Source organism: Loxodonta africana, chromosome 5, assembly GCF_030014295.1.
Source record: "Loxodonta africana isolate mLoxAfr1 chromosome 5, mLoxAfr1.hap2, whole genome shotgun sequence".
Lineage (NCBI taxonomy): Eukaryota > Metazoa > Chordata > Mammalia > Proboscidea > Elephantidae > Loxodonta > Loxodonta africana.
This window is the reverse complement of record NC_087346.1, coordinates 117858533-117880661: the sequence shown is the minus strand read 5'-3', so window position 1 is coordinate 117880661 and position 22129 is coordinate 117858533. Positions and strand designations below refer to the sequence as shown.

The window sequence follows — 22129 nt, the reverse complement described above, 5'->3', positions numbered from 1 at the left end:
GAGAATGTCCCATGTTTTGTATTGCTGATTGTTTCCTTGAGGTGTAGTATCTATCTGCCATATTTCTTATAAACTGGAAGTTAGATCTAAAGGTGTGATTAAATTCAGGTTAGACATTTTTGAAAGAGTACTTCATTTAGTAATGCTGTGTACTTCATATTGGTTCATACTAAGGGACATATTGTGTCTGGTTGTCCCATTCTCGTGATGCTTCATTTGATCTCTGGGTTAAGGTGGTGATACCCTGATCATTTCACTGTAAAGTTATGTTTTTCCCTTTGTATCTAGCAAGTAATCCGTGGGATAGTACTTTGGCATCAGATAAGCTCTCCGTCAGCTTTTCAGCTAATGACGTTAGCATCCATGAATGATTCTTGATGATGAATCAGCTATTTAATTAAGGGTTTACAGAATGGTAATTATTTTTTAATTCTATTTCAGTAGTTAGCCTTCTTCTTTAAAGAAAAGGTTTTCCTCATCAACTAGGGCTGTTTTGTTGAAATAGTGTTCTACTTAAAAGGCAGAGTAAATGCTTAGTTCTTTCTCTTTATTCAGCCATTTTCAGAGAGTCACCTCCAATGGTGGCAAATGAGGTCTTTTCCTTTTTTTTGGTTAGTGGCTTTCTTTTTAGAATATCATAGTGTACATATATTTTTATTATAAATCTTGTGTATTTTTTGGACTTCATTTGATTTTATTTAAGGATAATAGCTTGATAAAATTTGTCATAGATATACTTTTTTTTTCTTTTAGTAAGGAGACGTTACGTTGGATAGCAGGAAGAGCTATAGAGTTTGCAGCTATCACCTGTGATCTGTTTAGCACGTTGATAGCTGTCAGTGCCAGATAGAAGGTAAGTATTATTAAAGTCCTAGAGTATGAATACTTTAAACATAGATTTTCAAGTTTTTATTTATATATATAAGTGATTTAAAAAAAAATCTCTCGTGGGCTGGGCAACTTAGATAAATTTTATTACTAGAGTCTGTTAAAGAGCTTGTGGGGGTATAAAGCATGTTGATGCAGAGAGCCTAAAGAACTCTGTTATAGACCTGTTTTTTCCATTTGATTCTTGCTTTGTTTCTCTACTTGTAAAATGCCATTTCCTGCTTCTTTATATTTTATATGTCGTTGGCCATCCTTAAATATTGTATCCCTATTTTTTTATTTTATGTATGGGCCTGTGCTGGGTCCCAGAGAGGGAGTATATGTCACAATCATGTTCTCAAGGAACATGACCAATTGGAGAGATAAACACATATAGATGAAAATATAAGTCGGTAAAACTAACAATGTGAGCCTCTAATGTCACTAAGGAGTACTAGTGCTGGCAGTAAGTAGTGAAGGATTATAGAGGAGTATGTATTCCTGCCATTCTTTGATAACTGACTTTTACTTTTAACAGTATGTCTTGGAGACCTTTCTAGTTTCAACATACAAAAAAACCCCACCAAACTCATTGCTGTGGAGCAGATTCTGACTCATGGAGATGCCATGTATTACAGAGTTAGAACTGCTCCCTAAGGTTTTCTGGGGTGTAATCTTTACGGAAGTAGATTGCCAGGTCTTTCTTCCATGGTGCCACTGGGTGGGTTCAAACCGCCAAGCTTTAAGTTTACAGTTGAGCACAGACTGTTTACACCACCTGGGGTCCTGGTTTCTGTATACAGATCCCTTATTGTTTTTAACAGCCACATAGTATTCTAGAGGGTGATTTTTTCCATAATTTATTTAACCATACTCATAATTATTATTAATATTTTCTGTGTCTCCAGTTGTCTGTTATAATAGTTTTTATGATAGATGTATCTTAAGATTATCAGTTACCTTAATTTGGTTACATTTTCTATAAATACTGTGGCTTTTAGTGATACATCCTTAGCACCTTGGTGAGATTTAGGAACTACCTTCCCCTTAGCAGCAGTACACTTAAAATTGTCTTTTAGGTAACTTAATCCCTAGTAAAGATTGATTGTATTGGTTCTTGTTAGCGTCTGTTTCTGAGGGAGACGTTTTCTGATCTGCCTGGGAACATGCCATGTTTGGATGTTGGAGTCCTGTAACTTCCCTATTTTTTTTTGGAATATCTTAATTGTTTTTGGTGAAAATTTACATAGCAAATTAGATTCCCATTTAACAGTTTCTATACAAAAAAAAAAAATTTTTTTTTTTCTATACATTGTTTATACATATTGTTCAGTGACAGTATATCAGCATTCTCATTATTTCCATTCTGGTAGTTCTCATTCCATTAATCTAGCTTCCCATCTATTGTGTTCCTGGTCCGAATGGTTGATAGCAAGCAGTAGCCTGGTACCATCTAGTTCTCCTGGTCTCAGAATAGATGAAGCCGTGGATCGTGTGGGCTATTAGTCCTGTAGACTAGTTTCTTCTTTGAGTCTTTGGTTTCCTTTTTTTTTTTCTTTTGCTTCAGGTAAGTACAGACCAATAGTTGTGTCTTAGATGGCCACTCACAAGCTTTTAAGATCCAAGACTCTACCCAGAAAACTAGGATGTATTAACAGTATCTTTATGAACTGTGTTGTGACAGTTTACGAAGTTGTCCCACGAGGCTATGGTCTCAGCCTTCAAACCTAGTGAACCAATCCTGCCAGGTGTTTGGTTATATCTACAAAGTATCCATAACTGTGCCCCCTATGTGCTTTATTATATACATGAATATATATGCAGTACACATAAACATGTATATACATGTGCCTACAGATACATCTTTACATGCACACTGGTGTACTCACACGTACCTTCCCATACATACATATGCATACATATCTGCCTCTGTAACTGTGAACATATATTTTAGTTGTTACTGCTATTGTTGCAACATTGTATATGTTATAGCATTTACCAAAATTGTTCCTTATCTTGTGTTCTTGTGTACTTCTTAGTGTCATCATTTACCTTGGTTGAATTGTGCAGACTTCATGACTATTGGGTATTGCCTTTCCCATCACTAAAAATAACAAGTGTCTACTATCTAGTAAGTGATTCCTTCTTCCTCTCCCATCCCTGGTAACCACTAAAGACCATTACTTTCTATATCTGTATCTATTCTTGTCTTTTTATAAAAGTGAGACTGTGCAACATTTGTCCTATTGTGATTGACTTATTTCACGCAACATAATGTCCTCTACATTCATCCATGTTATAAAATTTTTCAAGAACTCATCATTATTATTTATAGCTGTGTAGTATTCCATTGTATGTACCACAGTGTGTTTATCCATTCATTCACTGATGGACACTTAGATCGTTTCCATCTTTTTACTATTGTGAATAATGCTGCAGTGAACATAGACATGCATACGTCTGTGTTAGTGCTAGTAGATTTCTAGGGTACCCTCTATTTTTAAGCAAATAATGCGTGGCTTCTATATTATTTTGCCAACTGCTTTCTCCCCCCGTGAAGTATTTTTGTAAGAGCCGCTATGCCATTTTTTTTTACATGTTGCTGTAAAAAAATTAGCATAGCACACTTATGAAAATAACCTCGTGGAGGAGGGAGCGGCTGGCAAACAAATGTAGAAGGCACACATTATTTGTGTAAAAATACGATATAACTAGGAGTGGGATTGCTGTATCGTAGGGTATTTCTAACTTTTTGAGGAAGTGCCATAACGTTTTCCTTAGTGGTCATACCATTTTACAATCCCACCAGCAGTGTAAAAGAGTTTGTATCTCCGCATAACCTTCCCAGCATTTGTTGTTTTCTCTTTTTGTGATCAGTGCTGTTTTTTTAGGGGTGAGATGGTATCTCATTGTGGTTTTGATGTGCACTTCTCTGATGGCTAATGATAGTAAGCATCTTTTCATGTGTTAGTTGGCCCCCTGAATGTCTTCTTTGTCTGTTCATGTCCTTTGCCCATTTTTTGATTGGATTATTTGTCTTTTTGTTGTTCAGTTGTTGAAGTTTATATGTATTTTAGAGATTAGACCCTTATTACCTATGTCATTAGCAAAGATTTTTTTCCCAGTCTGTAGGTTTTCTTTTTACTCTTTTGATGAGCATATGTATTTAATTTTTAGGAGATTCCAGTTAACTAATTTGTTTTCTGTTGTTCATGCATTTGTAGTTCTGTTTGGTAGTCTATTTCTGAAAAAAATTAGGTCCCATAATTTTGTTCCCATGTTATCTTCCAGGAACTTTATAGTTTTAGCTTTAACATTTAGGTCTTTGATCCATTTTGCGTTAGTTTTTGTGTATGGTGTGAAGTATGGATCCTGCTTATTTCTCTAGAAATGAATATCCAGCTTTGCCAGTACCATTTGTTAAAGAGACTGTTTTTCCCCCGTTGAATGGACTTTGAACTCTTGTTGAAAATCAGCAGTCTGTAGATGAATGGATTTATTTCTGAGTTCTCAGTTCTCTTTCACTGGTGTATGTGTTGGTCATTGAACCAGTACCAGGCTGTTTTGATTATTGTGGCTGTACAGTATATTTTGAGATTGGGAAGTGCGAGGCCTCCTACTTCGTTTTTCTTCTTCAATATTGCTTTGAGTATTTGGGATCTCTTTCCTTTCCACATAAAATTGGTGATTAGTTTTTCCGTTTCATTAAAGAATGTTTTTGAGATTTGGATCGAGATTGCATTGTATCTATAGATTGCTTTGGACAGTATTGACATTTTTACAATGTTAAGACTTCCAGTCCATGAGCATGGAATGTTCTTCGTTTCTGTAGGTTTCTTGCAGTAGTCCTCTATAGTTTTCACTGTACATGTCTTTTACATCCCTGATTAGGGTGGTGTAGTGGTAAAGAGCTTGGCTGCTAACCAAAAAAGGTCAGTAGTTTGAATCCACCAGCTGCTCCTTGGAAACCCTACGGGGCAATTCTACTCCGTCCTGTAGGGTTGCTACGAGTGGAATTGACTTGATGGCAGTGGGTTTTTTGTGTAGGTTTATTCTTTTGGGGGCTATTGTAAATGATACTGTTTTCTTGATTTCCATTTTGGAGTTCTTCTTGTTAGTGTAAAGGAACCCAACTGATTTTTGCATGTTGATCTTAAACTCTGCCACTTTGCTGAATCCTTTTATTAAATCCAGTGGCTTTCTTGTGGAATCTCTGGGATTTTCTGTGTGTAGGATCACGTGGTCTGTGAATAAAGATAGTTCTATTTCTTCCTTTCCAATTTGGATATTCTTTATTTCCCTTTCTTGCCTTATTGCTCTGGCTAGGACCTCCAGTACAATATTGAATAAACGTGGTGATAATGGGCATCCTTGTCTCGTTCCCATTCTCAAAGTGAAGGCTCTCAGTCTTTATCTGTTGAGCATAATGTTGGCTCTTGATTGTGCATACGTGCCCTTAATATTATGTTGAGGAATTTCCCTTGTATTCCTATTTTGCTAAGAGTTTTTATCAGGAAAGGATGTTGAATTTTCCCTATATATTCTTTATAGAGAGATTTTTTTTTGTTTGATATTTCTTCCTTTTTTGATGAATTTAAAGAGCTGAAGTGTTTTTATTATTGAGATGTTACTATTTGGTTGTTAGTATCAATTTTTTTAGGCCTTTTCTTTGGTAGATGATATTGAGTAGTTAAGGGACTATCTTTCTTAGTTGTTAAAGGAATTTATTATTTTCTGGATTTTTTTTTTTCATTAAGGTAAGCTATTTAAAATTACTAATCCTTATGATATAGTCATAGTGACTTTGAGTCAGAATCGACTTGATGGCAACGGGTTTTATAATATACTGCGTATAACAGATCTAATTATAGAACGATATGAGGTATTTTTATAGTGTTATATGTTGATGTGGTTTTCAGTTGGAAGGGTTTGAACTGCTTATTATCTGTATATCTGCTTTTAATGGCAGTGCTGACCATCACCATACCATTGCTCATTCTACTACTATTGATAGATTTTATGGTTACCCTGGATTTTTGTTTTTTTAATGCTTAAAAGAATCTATGTCCTTGTCTGTTAAAAAAAAGTGAAATTTATAAGATCTACTTTTCATTCTGATATATTTTGGTGATAATCAATCACCTAGTATTTATTGATTGTATTCTCTGTCAGGTTAAGTTGAATCATAGAGGTAGAAGGTCTTGGAAAATGTATATGTGAAATTTATATTCATAGTATTATTATTAATGAAAATTTGTATTATTTATTTTTAGGTTCTTGATTTGAGCCAGTCCTTGCACATTTATCACTAATATATCAAACCCTACGTGCCTATCCTTATTTCCCATAGCCCTTCAGAATACCTTCTCTATTAAGGTCAGGTATGTATCTGAAGAAAGTATTCGAATACGTTTAAACTAGCATATTAGTAAGGTTTGCATTACAGAAAAGGAGCCCTGGTGGTGCAGTGGTTAGCTCGGCTGCTAACCAAAAGGTCAGCAGTTCAAATCCACCAGCTAGTCCTTGGAAACCCTATGGGGCAGTACTGTACTGTCCTGTAGGGTCTGTATGAGTTAGAATTGACTTGATGGCAACGGGTTTTTTTTTTAACAGAAAAAGGAAAATGTATAAGATCAGGTGATAAAAGAGTTAAACATGAGCATCACTTATAGGGGAAAAAGGGAGATTGAAATAAGTTAGATATACAAAGTAAAACTTATAATGGGGAGATAGTATTAGCTATGTATTTTTTTTGGGGGGGGGATCCTGGTGGGGCAGTGTTGGAGCCCTGGTGGCGCAGTGTTAAAGAGCTTGGCGGCTAACCAAAAAGGTCAGCAGTTCAATCCACCAGCTGCTCATTGGAAAGCCCATGATGCGGTTCTACTCTGTCCTTTAGGGTTGCTTGCTGTGAGCTGGAGTCAACTCAATGGCAACAGGGCAAGGTTTTTTTTTTTTTTTTTTAATTTTATTGTGCTTTAACTGAAAGTTTACAAATCAAGTCAGTCTCACATATAAACTTATATGCACCTTACTATGTACTCCCGTTTACTCTCCCTCTAATGAGTCAGCCCGCTCCCTCCTTCCAATCTCTCCTTTCGTGACCGTTCTGCCAGTTTCTAACCCTCTCTACCCTCCCATCTCCCCTCCAGACAGGATATGCTAACACAGTCTCAAGTGTCCACCTGATACAAGTAGCTCACTCTTCATCAGCATCTCTCTCCAACCCATTGTCCAGTCCCTTCCATGTCTGATGAGTTGTCTTCAGGAATGGTTCCTGTCCTGGGCCAAAAGAAGGTTTGGGGACTATGACTGCTGAGATTCTTCTAGTCTCAGTCAGATCATTAAGTCTGGTCTTTTTATGAAAATTTGGGGTCTGCATCCCACTGATCTCCTGCTCCCTCAGGGTTTCTCTGTTGTGCTCCCTGTCAGGGCAGTCATCGGTTGTGGCCGGGCACCATCTGGTTGTTCTGGTCTCAGGATGATGTAAATCTCTAGTTCATGTGGTCCTTTCTGTCTCTTGGACTCACAGTTATCGTGTGACCTTGGTGTTCTTCATTGTCCTTTGATCCAGGTGGGTTGAGACCAATTGATGCATCTTAGATGGCCCCTTGTTGGCATTTAAGACCCAAGACGCCACACTTCAAGGTGGGATGCAGAATGTTTTCATAATAGAATTTATTTTGCCAACTGACTTAGAAGTCCAGGGCAAGGGTTTTATACATCAGAATTTCTTCACTGTGTTAAATATTACTTGTATACTCAAACTACCTATATGTTTAGATCTTTTTCTGTACAGGTGGATACAATGAAAGAAGGTGAAAGTGATATATATATAGCCTGCACGTTGGAGGAAGTAGAGAGTGAGGTCTAAGATTCAGCTTTAATTGATAATAGTATTGCTGTTTTTTTCTCTGATTATGAAAAAAAGGTAGTATTTATAGGTCATTTGGAAAATACAAAGTCGTATATAAAAATTTAAGTCATTATTCTACTATATAGAAATCTCCTTTCCAGTCTGATATTGCAGTCTAATATTTTCACCTAATTTAATCAAGTCCCATTGAGGTGTTACATATAGATTATATTTAGTTTTGTGTCTTGCTTTCTTTTCTAACATTGCCTTAAAAAATTGTAATTAAATATTATTCAAAATTCAGTCTTGAATTGCTGTTTAAATCTCCATCTTAAGGATCTAAAGAGGTATTCTACTTAGTGGAGTCTAACAAACCTGGGCTTAAATCCCAGTTTTGCTACGCAAAACTGTACGTCAGCCTTAAGCCTGATACTTACCTTTTCTAGACCTTAATTTCTTTATCTGTAAAATAGGCATACTGATACCTGTTGTTTTAAGAATTAAATGAAATCATGATTTTAGCACTCTAGCTGGCATATGTTAAGTATTTAATAAATTGTACTTCCAGAAATTATTTTATCATTCCTTCCTTGATAAATGCTTTGTTGTTTTTAGTTTTTCCCTTGTTAGAAATAATTGTCTTTTGAGCATTTTTGTGTAAATATTTATGTAAATCTGTGATTGTATTATGATTAAGTTCTGGAAGTAATCTAAATAGTAATATATGTAATCTAAGTTCTTTTGATACATGGTCCTGGTTGCTTTCCAGAAAGGTTATGCCCATTTATACTCACCACAGTATGTAAGAATTCCTTTTTTTGCCATAACTTTGCCAACAGTGGCTACTATTATTTTTTAAATCATATTTTTTGTTTAAGAGGCAATGTAACAATATTCTCTCTTAATTCCATTTATTGATAGTGAGGTTAAACATTTTTTATGTTTATTAAGTGTTTTTTCTTAAAATTCTGTTCCTGTGTGTGCCTGTTCTGGGTTCTTGTTTGCCCACCTTAACCCATCATTCATTCAGCTGAAATTATTGAGTATACTATAATAAGTATACTATTAGCTGTAGGTATTTTAAAAGATGCTCTTTATCAAGTTGAGAAAGTTCCCCTCTGTATTTATTTTCCTGAGTTTTTATAATAAATGGGTGTTGAATTTTGTCAGATGTTTTTTCTGCATTGATTGATATGCCCATATGATATAACCCTTTAATATGGTAAGTTACGTTGATTTTGGAATATTGAACCAATCTTACATCACTGGAATAAGCACCACTTGATCATGGTGTAAAATTCTTTTTGCATATTGCTGAATTCTATTTCCCTTTATTAAGGGTTTTTGTGTCTGTATTCATGAGGGATATTGGTCTGTAACTTTCTTCTTTCGTACTGTCTTTGTCTGGATAATACTAACTTCATAAAATGAATTGAGAAGTATTCCCCCTTTATTTTCTGAAAAGATTGTATAGAATAGTGTTAATTTTTGTGAAAATATTAGGTAGAATTCTCTAGAGAAACCATCTGTGCATAGGGTTTTTTTTTTTTTTTTGAGCTTTAAAATTATGAATTCAGTTTCCTTAAAAATTATAGGGTTATTATTTGTTTCATATTGGGCGAGTTGTGATAGTTTGTGGTCTTTGAGAAATTGGTCCATTTCATCTAAGTTGTCAAATTTTTTGCCTGTATAGTTTGAAAAAACTTGTTGCTGCTGGGTCGATTCTGACTCATGGTGGCTCCATGTGTGTCAGAGCAGAACTGTACTCTGTAGGGTTTTTAATGACTGACTTTTCTGGAAGTAGATCTCCAGGCCTTTCTTCTAAGATGCCTTTGGGTGGACTTGAACCTCCAACCTTTTAGTTAGCAGCTGACCATTTTAGCCATTTTTACCACCCTGTTTCTTCAGTTGTTTTGTAGTATTACAATTTTTTGTTGCCTCTAAGAATATCCCCTGTTCCATCTTGATATTGGTTATTTGTGCCTTCTTGATTTTTTTTCTTTGCCATTCTTGCTGGAAGTTTGTCAATTTTATTAATTTTTTTTTTCAAAGAATCAGCTCTATGTTTCATTGATTTTTCTCCATTTTTAATTTAATTAATTTATGCTCTTTATTATTTCCTTCCTTCCTAGCTTTGGGTTTATTTTGCTCTTTTTCTGGATTCTTGAGGTAGGCGCTCAAATGGTTGATTTGAGACTTTCCCTCTTTTCTGATGTATGCAATTAATTCTGTAAATTTTCCTGTCATTGCTTAGCGTGTCTTACACATTTTGATATGGGCTGTTTTCCTTTTCACGTTCAACATATTTTTTAATTTTCCTTGAGACCTCCTTTTTGACTCTTGGCTTATTTAGAAGTATGTTGTTTAGTTTCCAAATATTTGGAGATTTTCCTGTTATCATTCTGTTATTGATTTTTATTTTGATTGCACCACCGTCTGAGAACATACTCTGTATGATTTTGACTGTTTTAAATTGGCTGAGGTTTGTTTTATGGCCCAGGATATGATCTGTCTTGGTATATGTTCTGTGGATACTTCAAAAGAATATGTATTCTATTATTGGATGGAGTGTTCTATAAACGCCTATTCCAAAAAAGCCAAGTCCATTGCCATCGAGTCAATTCTGACTCATAGCGACCCTGTAAAAGAGTATAACTGCTGCATAGGGTTTCCAAGGCTGTAACCTTTATGGAGGCAGACTGTTGCATCTTTCTTCCGCAGAGAAGCTGGTGGATTTGAACCACTGACCTTTCAGTTAGCAGCTGAGCACTTAACCACTGTGCCAATATTAGATCCTGTTAAATGATGTTGTTGTTGTTAGGTGCCATCGAATCGGTTCTGACTCATGGCGACCCTGTGTACCAGGACAAAACATTGGCCAGTCCCATGCCATCCTCACAATCATTGTTATGCTTGAGCCCATTGTTGCAGCCATTGTGTCAGTCCATCTTGTTGAGGGTCTTCCTCCTTTTTGCTGGCCCTCTGTTTTACCAAGCATGATGTCCTTCTCCAGGGACTGATCCCTCCTGATGATGCGCCCAACGTGTATAAGACTAGTCTTGCCATCCTTGCTTCACAGAAGCATTCTGGTTGTACTTCTTCCGAGACAGATTTGTTTGTTCTTTTGGTAGTCCGTAGTATATTCAGTATTCTTCACCAACACCACAAGTCAAAGGCATCAGTTCTTTATCAGTCTTCCTTATTCATTGTCCAGCTTTCCCATGCATGTGAGGCGATTGAAAACACCCTGGCTTGGGGGCAGGCGCACCTTAGTTGTCAGGATGACATCTTTGCTTTTCAACACTTGAAAGAGGTCTTTTATAGCTGATTTGCCTGATGGAGTGGGTCTTTGGATTTCTTGACTGGTGTAAAATGAAACCCTTGACAACTTCAATCTTTTCTCTGTTTATTGTGGTGTTGCTTATTGGTCCAGTTGTGAGAATTTTTGTTTTCTTTATGTTGAGGTGTAAACCATACTGAAGGCTGTGATCTTTCAACTTCATCAGTAAGTACTTCAAGTCGTCTTCACTTTAAATAAGCAAGGTTGTGTCATATGCGTAACACAGGTCGTTAATGAGTCTTCCTCCAATCCTGATGCTGTGTTCTTCTTCATATAGTCCATCTTCTTGGATTATTTGCTCACCATTCAGATTGAATAGATATGGTGAAGGGATACAACCCTGACAGACACCTTTCCTGACTTTAAACCACGTAGTATCCACTTGTTCTGTTCAAACGACTGCCTCTTGGTCTATGTACAGGTTCCTCACGGGGAAACATTAAATTTCTGGAAATCCCATTCTTCGCAATATTACCATAATTTGTTATGACCCACACAGTTAAGTGCCTTTGCATAGTCAATAAAACACAGGTAAACAAACATCTTTCCAATATTCTCTGTTTTCAGCCAGGATCCATCTGACATCAGCAACGATATCCCTTGTTCCACGTCCTCTTCTGAATCTGGCTTGAACTTCAGGCAGTACCCTGTTGATATACTGCCGCAGCTGCCTTTGAATGATCTTCAGCAAAATTTTACTTGAGTATGATATTAATGATACTGTTCGATAATTTCCAGCATTTGGTTGGATCACCTTTCTTGGGAATAGGAGTAAATCCAGATTTCTTCCAGTCGATTGACCAGGTAGCTGTCTTCCAAATTTCTTAGCATAGATGAATGAGCGCTTCCAGCGTTGCGTCCATTTGTTGAAACATCTCAGTTGGTATTCCATCAACTCCTGGAACCTTGTTTTTTGCCAATACCTTCAGTGTAGCTTGGACTCCTTACTTCAGTACCATCGGTTTCTGATCATATGCTACCTCTGGAAATGGTCGAATGTTGACAAATTCTTTTTGGTACAGTGACTCTTTGTTAAATGATGGTGGTATCGAATTCTGTATCCTTGCTGATTTATTGTCTTGTTGTCCTATCAATTGTTGGGAGAGAAGCTTTGAAATCTCCAACTGTAATTGTGGATTTTTCTGTTTCTGCTTTCAGTTTTATCAGTTTTTGCTTAGTTAGAATGGCCTACCTATTGTGTAGCTCTGTTTGATGCAACACACCTTTAGTGTTGCTGTGTCTTCATGGTGAATTGATACTTTTACCATTATGTAATGTTCTTCTCTGTCTCTGGTAATTTTCTTTGCCCTGAAATGTACTTTATCTGACCATAATATATAAAGTTTTAAATTTTATGTAATTAATTTAAATATGCACATGTGGCCTGTACAACATTGGACAGTACAATTTGAGAAGGTGGAGAGAGATGTGACAAGATAAGTTTAAAGATAAATTTTACAGTATGTTAGAAGGTGTTAAGGGCACTGGGTGGTTAATAGGAAAGGGGAGATTGGCTGGAGGCAGAGGGGGATATGATTATAAACTGGGTCCCAGAAACCCAGTGCCGTCAGTTCAACTCCGACTTATAAACTGGGCAGTGGGAAAGAAATCATTGAGAATGTGACACTTGAACGAAGATTTGAAGGAGATGATAGAGTTAGCAATGCAAATATCTTGGAGAAGGGTACATGAAGAGGTAGTAGGGAGGTAGGCCTTTCTAAGAACTTTGTCTTTTACTTTGAATGACACGGTTAACTGCTGGTTTAGAGCAGACCCTCATTTTGTCTGACTTAATGTTGAGTAAAGATCACTCTGGAGAAATGTTGGAAATAGACTGTAGGGGGCAAGGGTGGAATCAGGGGGATCATTAGGAGGCTACTGTAGGAATACAGGTGAAAGGTGAGGTAGTCAGACCAAACGATTAGAACAGATTTGGGGGAAAAGATCAGATACTGAGTTTTGGGCATGTGAAGTATGAAATGTCTGATAGACATATCTAAGTAGGGAAAGGAAGTAGCCTGTCTGGAGTTCTAATTCAGGTATATGAGTTCTTGCTCTTGTGTAGCTTATACTTTATGGGAATATAAACAATAAATACAATAAATAAATAATTAAAACATAGTATGTTATTATTTTTTTTTAGAAGGTGATAAATGGTATGGAGAAAAATCAAGTAGAGAAGATGGGGTAAGTGGTATTAGAGGATTGAGTTCTTGTGAAAGTTACATTTGAATAATGATAAGAAGGTAGTGAGGGGATAAATCTTATAGATAAGTGGTATTAGAGGATTGAGTTCTTGTGAAAGTTACATTTGAATAATGATAAGAAGGTAGTGAGGGGATAAATCTTATAGATACATAGGAGAAAGGTATTCAGGTAGAGGGGGAACCAAGATGTAAATGTCCCAGGTGGAAGCATGGCTGGTGTGTTTGAAAAAGAGCAAGGTGGCGCTAAGTATGGCTTGAGTGGAGTGGGTGAAGGGTAGATACTAGGGGATGATAGTACAATGGTAACAGGCTCTGACTTTTACCCTGGATGAGATGGGAAACTAATGGATAGTTTAGCAGAAGAGAGGTATCATCTGGCCTGTAGTTTGAGTCAGTCTTGCCCCTGGTCTAAATAGACTGAAGGGGGTGAGGGTGGAGGCAGGGAGATTGATGAGGAGACTATTGCAGTAATCCAGGCAGGAGGTGCTGGTGGCTTGGTCTTGGGTGGCAGCAGTGAGATGCTGAGGGGTGATCATACTCTGAGTCCACTTTGGGGCTTGCCCTGACGAAGTCAACTTACTGATTGAATGTGGGATGATAGGAGCCAAGGATTATTCCAAGATGAAAAATATGTATATATACACATATATTTTTTATTGAACTTTAGATGAAGGTTTACGGAACAAACTAGTTTTTCATCAGACAGTACAAAAATTGTTGTATGACATTGGTTAAAAACCCCACGACATGTCAGCACTCTCCTTTTCCGTCCTGCCTTCCAGTCCCTGCCCCAGGGCTGGTGCGTCCCTTTAGTCTTGTTTTGTTCCATGGGACTGTTCAATCTTTGGCTGAAGGGTGAACCTCTGGAGAGGCCTCATTACTGAGCTGAAAGGGTGTCCAGGGACCATACTTTCAGGGTTTCTCCAATCTCTGTCAGGCCAGCAAGTGTGGATTTTCTTTTTGAGTTATGATTTTGTTCTACATTTTTCTCCAGCTGTCTGGGACCGTCTATTGTGATCTCTGTCAGAACAGTTAGTGGTGGCAGCTGGGCACCATCTAGTTGTATTGGACTTAGTCTGGTGGAGGCCATGGTAGATGTGGCCCATTAGTCGTTTGGACTAATCTTTCCCTTACGTCTTTAGTTTTTTTCATTCTTCCTTGCTGCTGAAGGGGTGAGGCCAGTGGAGTATCCTAGGTGGCTGCTCACAGGCTTTTAAGATCCCAGATGCTACTCACCAAAGTAGAATGCAGAACATATTCTTTTTAAACTCTGTTATGCCAGTTGAGCTAGATGTTCCCTGAGACCATGGTCCCTATAGCCCTCAGCCCAGCAGTATTCCAAGATTTTGGACCTGAGCAGTTAGAAGGATACAGTGGCAGTTAACTGAGATGGGAAAGATTGGGAAGAGCAGGTTTGAAGGGGGTGTTCAGAAGCTCAGTTTTGGAGATGTTAAGTTTATAATACCTGTTAGATATCCAAGTGTAGGTGCTCAGTTGGAGTCATTCTAATTATGTTTATGGACATGGTTTTATGTATTTTATGAAATATTAGTATTAAAACAGTGTACTCAGTGTTCTGAAAATATATTAAATTTTAACATCTTAGTTTTTGACATGTTCAATCCTGGCAAAAACCTGAATATTTTAGAGAGAGAAACTGTTTGACTGCTTTTTTGGCTTTGCTGTCAGAGTTGATGGTACTTTCTGAGTTAAATAAAGACGTCATTCCAATTTTAGGAATGGAAATCTAATTATATAGTCTGAATGTTTCTACTTGCTTTCTATTTTAGGTCCTATTACTGCTGGAGTGTACAAGATACAGAACCCTGTTTTCTTTGAGGAATGCCTTAAGTATCAAGCATCTTAAATAAGAAAAGGGAAAACATTTTAGTTTTCAAATGTCAGAATGCCAAGGAGAAGGAAAAATCTTGGGGGAAATCCATTTCGGAAGACTGCGAACTCTAAGGAAGTTGTCGTACCCGGTGTTGCTAGCCGTGAGGAGCCAACCACTACTCATCCTTCCATGTGTGGGATCCAAGTTGATCAGGACGAACTCTTCACCAGTATTTCAGAGATGTTTTCTGACCTGGACCCTGATGTAGTATATTTGATGCTTTCTGAATGTGATTTCAAAGGTGAGAAAAAGTTGAGTTTGAATACTTTGCATCTTCTATGAAGACTTCATGTACTATGCCATGACCAATAGTAATAGAGGACAATGACCTGTCTTATTTCTTTTTTGTTTATCACTTATTGCACTTCTGCTCTGGGCAGGGCACTAAGTTTGGTATCATGGGAAATATGAAGAAAAATAAAGCATTTTTTTTTTAAAGAAATGTATAATTCTAGATGTAAGATGCATGTATAGGTATCATATTCCCTACTTTATTTCTCTTTATCTTTTCTCTAGAACAGGTTGGCACTGTTGACATTTTGGGCCAGAAAAATCTTTGTTGTGATGGTCTGTGCATTGTAGGATGTTTAGCAGCATCCCTGGCCTTTACCCACTAGGTGCCAGTAGCAACATCACCTCCCCCTAATTGTGACAGCCAAAATATCTCCAGATATTGTCATATGTCCCTGGAGGGCAAGATTGTCCCCGGTTGAGAACCACTGTCCTAGAACGTTTGGCTGCATACGGACAGAGATTTTAAAAAGTCTTTTGTTTTACTATTGTATATCCAGCCCTTAAAATAGCAAATGACCTATAGTAGGAGCGCAGTAAATACTTATTAAGTGAATAGTTATAATTAAGAGACTAAGAGCCGATTAACACTTGAGGCTAGTAGAGCATTGTGATTTCAGAAGATTGATTTTGGAGCCCAAAAACCTGGATTGGATTTCTAGCTCTGCTGCTTAACCTCTCTGGGTCTCATTTTCTTAATGAGAAAATGACAGTTAATGAGAAAAATAATAGTATGTGGCTCATAGGCCTTTTCTTTCGTGCGAATTGAGGTTTTTTGATTTTTTTGGAGTAAAGTCTTCAGTATGGTAAGCTATTAATAAATTGTGGTAAATTTTTTAAAAGTATGTTTGTAGACAGAGGGGAACTCTATCAAAGTTGACTGTATGAGTAAATTAGATGTTGATGCTTAGCTGTGATTGGCCGTGATTAGTATAAAATTCTGGATTGGGAAGTTTTGGTAAGGTGTGATAAACTTCCAGTTTCAGTCATTTTGAGGTCCACGTAATTCTCAGAAATCATAGTGTACCAAATCTAAGAAGTGTGGCTTCAATGTTTAATCTTTATTTTCTAATTTTGATCATTTAAAATTTTTTTGTTGCTTATACTGTTGTGTATACACTAACATTAAAAAAAAAAACCAAACCCACTGCCGTTGAGTCGATTCTGACTCATAGCGATTGTGTAGGACAAAAGTAGAACTGCACCACAGAGTTTCCAAGGAGCGCTGGAAACTGCGGATTTGAACTGCCAACCTCTTGGTTAGCAGCCGTAGCACTTAACCACTATGCCCCCAGGGTTTCCATACATAGCAGCGGGAAATTATATAAGAAAAATATATTACCCTCATATCCTAATTAAAAAATAGTCCCCCCAATCTTATCTAGACCATGTTCATATATACTTGAAATTTCGTGTTTGAATAACAGCATTGATGAAATTTTTATTTTGTTTTTTTTACTTAACCTAGCAATACAGCATTTTTTCAGTGTTGCTGCAATATCTATTTTTAACAGTTTTCTAATACTGTACTGAGTTGTATGTTCTAATTTATTTGACTGTATATAAGTTTTCCACGAATGATTAATATTGCAAAGAATTTCTTGTTGGAATACCTTTTTCCTTCTCAGTCCCAGAGTTTCAGTCTCTTGGGTCAGAGCGTAAGAACGGTTTTAGCTTCTTGGAACCATACTGCTAAATTGCCTACCAAAGAGGTATGCCAATTTGTAATACCATTGGCACTGTATAAGTATAGCAGTTTCACCACAGCCTTTTCAGCATTGCGAAGTATTATTTTTAAGATTTTAACAGGAGTAAAGTTGCACCCTTTCTTAATTTGCATTTTTTTTTTTTTTATAAAGAGGAGCTTTAAATATTTTTGTACATACTTGTTCATTAGTTCATATATACATTATTTATTTATTTTGGTTGTTTTTCTATTATGGTTTTAATATATTCCAAAAACCTGTTTAAGAACTTTCTGCAATATGGAGCTGTATCTTGATCCTTTTTCTTACTTTAACTTAGTGTTGTTTTTCATTATGTACATGTTATTCGGTTGAGCTCTTTTGTGATTTTCTAAATCATGTAGATTTTCTCATAGACATGTTTCATATTAGCTTTTATTTTTTCCATTTTTAGGACTTCCACCCTTTGCAGTATTACTATAATCTCCTAACTAGCTTTTGTTTTTCTTCTTAAGGGAACATTAATCGGGAGCTTAGTAAGTGCCAGGCCTTATGCATAACACTTTTTCATGGATTATTTTAATTCTCACAACAACCTATTGAGATAGGTACTTTTGTTACCCGCTATTACAAATGTGAAAATTGAGGCTTAGGGAGGTTAGATAGCTTGTTTAAAGTGTTATAGCCAGCAAGGGGGGAAACTAGTATGTTCTGACTCCATACCCAGAGCTGCTGCCTACTGTGCTGTGCTTTTTCCAGATTTAGCTTCCTTAAAACAAAGTGAGACAATTAAACAAAAAATTCAAATTTCAAATGCTTAAAATTTCTAATGGCTCCCCATTTGTTTCATAACATAAAGAGCTCAGCATTAGAGTCAGATACACCAGTCCTAGCTCTGTGTGACTTGGGGCAAGTTAGTATACTCTTTGAACTTCATTTTCTTCATCTATTTGATAGAGTTAATATACTTCATAATATTATTTGATGATTCAGTGAGGTGATATGCATAAAGCTTCTAGCCCAGGGCTTGGTACGTAGGTGCTGTGGCTGATAGGTTCTCCTCAGATTTCTTTAGGAAGTAAAATGGATATTCCTTAACATGACGTACAGGACCCTCCCCTTTTCCACCCAGTCTCCCATTCCATTTTTAGCTTCTTCTGTCATCCACCTTACCATCATGTGTCCACACTCCAACTAACTTCTCTTATTAGAACTTGCTGTTTGGTGTCATGACTGGCTTTGCTTTTTCTTCTGGGTCTGGCAAAATTCTTTTTAATCTTCAATCCCAGTTCACCTGTCACCTTATGTGAAATCCTTCATTACTCTCCTGTAAGCTGCTATGGCATTTTTACGTTATTAACAATGTCAACTTAATCTTTATCATATTATGTTATAATGTAATTGCCTTTAGTCTCCTCTACTAGACAGCAAAATCTCTTGAGGGTAATAAAGAGTATACCCTATTCATCTTTGAACACTTAAAGTGCAGACTGTGTCTGATATGTATTAAACCCAAAACCAAACCCATTGCCATTGAGTCGATTCTGACTCATAGGACAGAGTAGAACTGTCCTACAGGGTTTCCAAGGCTGTAAATCTTTATGGGAGCAGACTACCACATCATTCTCTTACAGAGAGGCTGGTGAGTTCGAACCTCTGACCTTTCAGTTAGCAGGCAAGTGCTTAACCACTGTGCCACCAGGGCTCCCCTCAGAGTCGAACTGCCCCATAGGGTTCTTTATAGAAGCATATTGCCACATCCTTCTCCCGTGGAGCAGCTGATGGGCTCAAACTGCCAACATTTCTGTTGGCAGCCAAGCACTTAACTACTGCATCACCAGGGCTTGTTGACCTGTAGTAGGTGCTCATAAATATTTTTTGTTTTACATGAAATCCGTAGCATGGACAATACTTACTAGGTGAATACTTAAAATGCTTAAATATAAATTAAGCTTCTTTGGAGAATACTTAAAATGCTTAATACTTAGAAGGAAATTAAATATTTGTTGAATAAATGGCCTGGTTTTAGGACCTTAATAAATAACCCTGTATATACAATAGCAGATATTTATATATTTGCTCAACAAATTTATCAAAGAATATCTATTTGATGACAGAGTTTTAGTCTAGTTTATTACTGTTGGTCTGAAAGTAACAACGTTGTGTGTTTCCATAATTCAGATCTTTTGCTAATTTACATTGGCCTTTTTTGGTATATTGGTAGAATAGTTACTTTTTAAAAAATGAGTTGAATATTTATAAATTTTTCTATATTCCACTATAATTTTACCTGGATTTTAATCAAATTTTATTTTACTGTTTTCAATACATACATATTTGTTCTTGTTTTTGGACAGTTGAAAATGCCATGGATTGTCTATTAGAATTATCTGCTACTGATGCCAGGAAACAAGAATCATCTTCAAGCAGCTTACTTGCTTCTGAGAACCAAGAAACTATAGCAGGAAGTGATGTAATGGAAAAGTGTCCTGAAAAAGAGAACGAGGATTCAAAAATGTATTCTGTTTTGGACACACAGCTAACTGAAGACTTTGATTGCATCATAGAGAATGCTTTTGAGACACTGGAGCCTCCTCCTGATGGCCAAGTGTCCTCATCTTTGCCTTTGCAAGATGTTCGTAGTTTGAGTGACCGCAGTGAATGTATAAATTCGGATTCAAGTACTGTGACTTCCATTCTTTCCGTACAAAATAAGGATTTGAACAATGAAATTTTAGAGAATTCTGCCTCTACATTAAGTTCAGACTCCTTAACTTCACATTCAGTTTTGAATGAGTCCAAAAGTTTCTTAAAGGATGATACACTGACCTTGGAAGATAACTGTCCAGAAGATTGTCTTCTAAGTAGTTCTTTAAATGTAGCAAATGACTCCATCCTGGGCTTTAGCAATCTCAGTCAAAGACAGGAAGAACTTTTAGAATCTGAGTGTGTTCAGACTCAGTTCTCTCAAGCCCCTGTAGACTTGGATGCCAATGAACCTCAGCCTCCTTTAAATCTTTCTGTGCAAAATCCAGAGCTTGATTTACTAGTTACAGATGGGGATCAGAAATCTACTCCTGTCCCTAATGTGTTAGTACCTTCTGAAGAGTTCACTTTCAAGCCGTACAGACCTACTGAACTGCCACCAAAGGGTAAGGAAGTGAATTGCTGTCCAGTACTTACCCCTTTCCCTTTACTGCTGCCGCCTTGTTCACCTTCACAGTTTTGGAGTCCAGTAGTTCCTGCTTTTGACCCGATTCAAGGGAGCCATGGTTTTGTAACTCCCGTTGTAACCACAGCTGCACACTGGAGACCTATCAGCTACACGTTTCCATCCCCGGTTATTTCTCATACTTCACAAACCAAGGTATGGAGAAATAAAGAAGGAACAAGTGCTTATCAGATACAAGAAAGTCCCGTTTCTCAGGCTGTAAGAAAGAAGAAAACATCTTATGTTGGACTAGTTCTTGTTCTCCTCAGAGGGCTTCCAGGATCAGGAAAATCTTTTTTGGCAAGGTATGAGGTTTAATTGAGTTTGAAATGAGTAAAATGTATGAACACAGACATTTATAATAGATAGTGTGAATATAGGAGATACATTGCTTACTGGAGATGTTGATAACCCCTAAAATACTTCCATTTACTAATTTGTTTTAACTTTGTAGCTAATAGCACTGTTTGCCTCAGACTTCGTTTTCGTCTCGGTATATTTTTGAGAGAATGAAGGAAAAAATCAAAGATGCGTCCAAGATTGTGAGCATGTGAAGTTAATAGAAATAACTTGATGTGGAAGCTATTTACTGGGAGAAGGATGACATTATAGAGGTAGAAAATCTTAACTGATTTTGAATTCGTGGAAAGGAGATTTTAAATAGAAGAATTCTACTGGTAGTTAGAAATTTGGGATTGTAGCATGTTGTTAAATATTACTTTTAGAAATGTGTAATTTGAGGGGAAAGAGTTTAGAATGAATCATCAGGACTCAGAGCGCGTCTAATTTTCAATGAATTTGTTTGTTGCAAATACAGTACCCTCCATTTTTTTATTTCATATAGCCATCCAGGTCCCTTTTGTAATTATGGTAGGTTGTGGACAAATCCGTGGATGCCTTGGTCTGGGAGACTGGAGTCAATTTAGAGGCAGTTTTTTGTGATTTCAGGGGCACTCCTTAAAGAGTTTGTTTTCGTTGTCCACCATCCCACCTTATTCTTTAAATTCCAGAAGATTAACACCTAATATATTTTATTGTCAGTTCTTCCTTTCCCTTCCTCCTTTCTTTCCTCTGTCCCTCCCATCCCACCCTCACGCTTTCCTTCCTTCCTTCTTTCTTTTTCCAAAGTTTAACTGTTTGCCCTTCTCTGTTCTCAGTTAGGCTTTTTTTTTTTTGATCTTGGATATATGTAGTGTTAGTGAATATGCATCTATACATGGAGAATGTCCTTGACAAGATCAGTTTCAGTTGTTTTTTAATATGCTTTCTTTGGATTTATCTTTCTGTAAATTTCCACATATTCTGCTCATACGCTTATAAGCATATTTTCCCATAGACCTGTATTATAGTCTTTTCATTGATTAATAACAAGAATAATAATAAAACATTCAAATTTAGTATTACGAATTTACAAATCAGTCATGGTTTTACATTTTATGAAAGGGATTGAAATCACAGGTGGTACCTTAAAAGGTGATAGAGCCCTAAGTTTTGACAAACTGGGTTTGAGGGGCCTTCCAATCAGAGGCAGCTACAGTTAGAGAATGGGAAGAGAAAGAAGTGTTACAAAGTAGAAACTTGATATTTTTTGAATGAATAAGGAGAAGTGACTGGCTAGTTCAAAGACATAGAAGCTAAGAGTTTTCATGGAGAGAATGGTTCACAGTATCAAACCTGTGTGCAAGCTCACGGAAGATGGGGGATAAGAAAGGGCTTCTGGATTTATTTGGAAAGAAGATCATGAATGAGTGTCTTAAAAAAGTTTCGTTGTTTTGTGAGGG

The 22129-nt window shown here is 36.8% G+C and overlaps 1 protein-coding gene across 22 annotated transcripts in view; it reads left to right on the top strand.

The window, feature by feature from the left end:
• N4BP2 (NEDD4 binding protein 2) overlaps positions 1 to 22129 on the top strand; it is a 107349-nt gene that overhangs the window by 11565 nt on the left and 73655 nt on the right. For 11 of the 22 annotated variants that reach the window (XR_010322113.1, XM_023549806.2, XM_064285915.1 and 8 more), the window contains 6 exons: positions 754 to 853; positions 2907 to 2998; positions 6141 to 6248; positions 13204 to 13247; positions 15058 to 15402; positions 19495 to 20653. Coding sequence is in view for 21 of the 22 variants with exons in the window: in XM_023549806.2 (XP_023405574.1) it covers positions 15174 to 15402; positions 19495 to 20653 (1388 nt within the window). In the remaining variant the exon portion in view is untranslated. The remainder of the gene's footprint in view (positions 1 to 753; positions 854 to 2906; positions 2999 to 6140; positions 6249 to 13203; positions 13248 to 15057; positions 15403 to 19494; positions 20654 to 22129) is intronic. The other 11 variants (XM_003411308.4, XM_023549814.2, XM_064285922.1 and 8 more) reach the window with 7 other exon arrangements.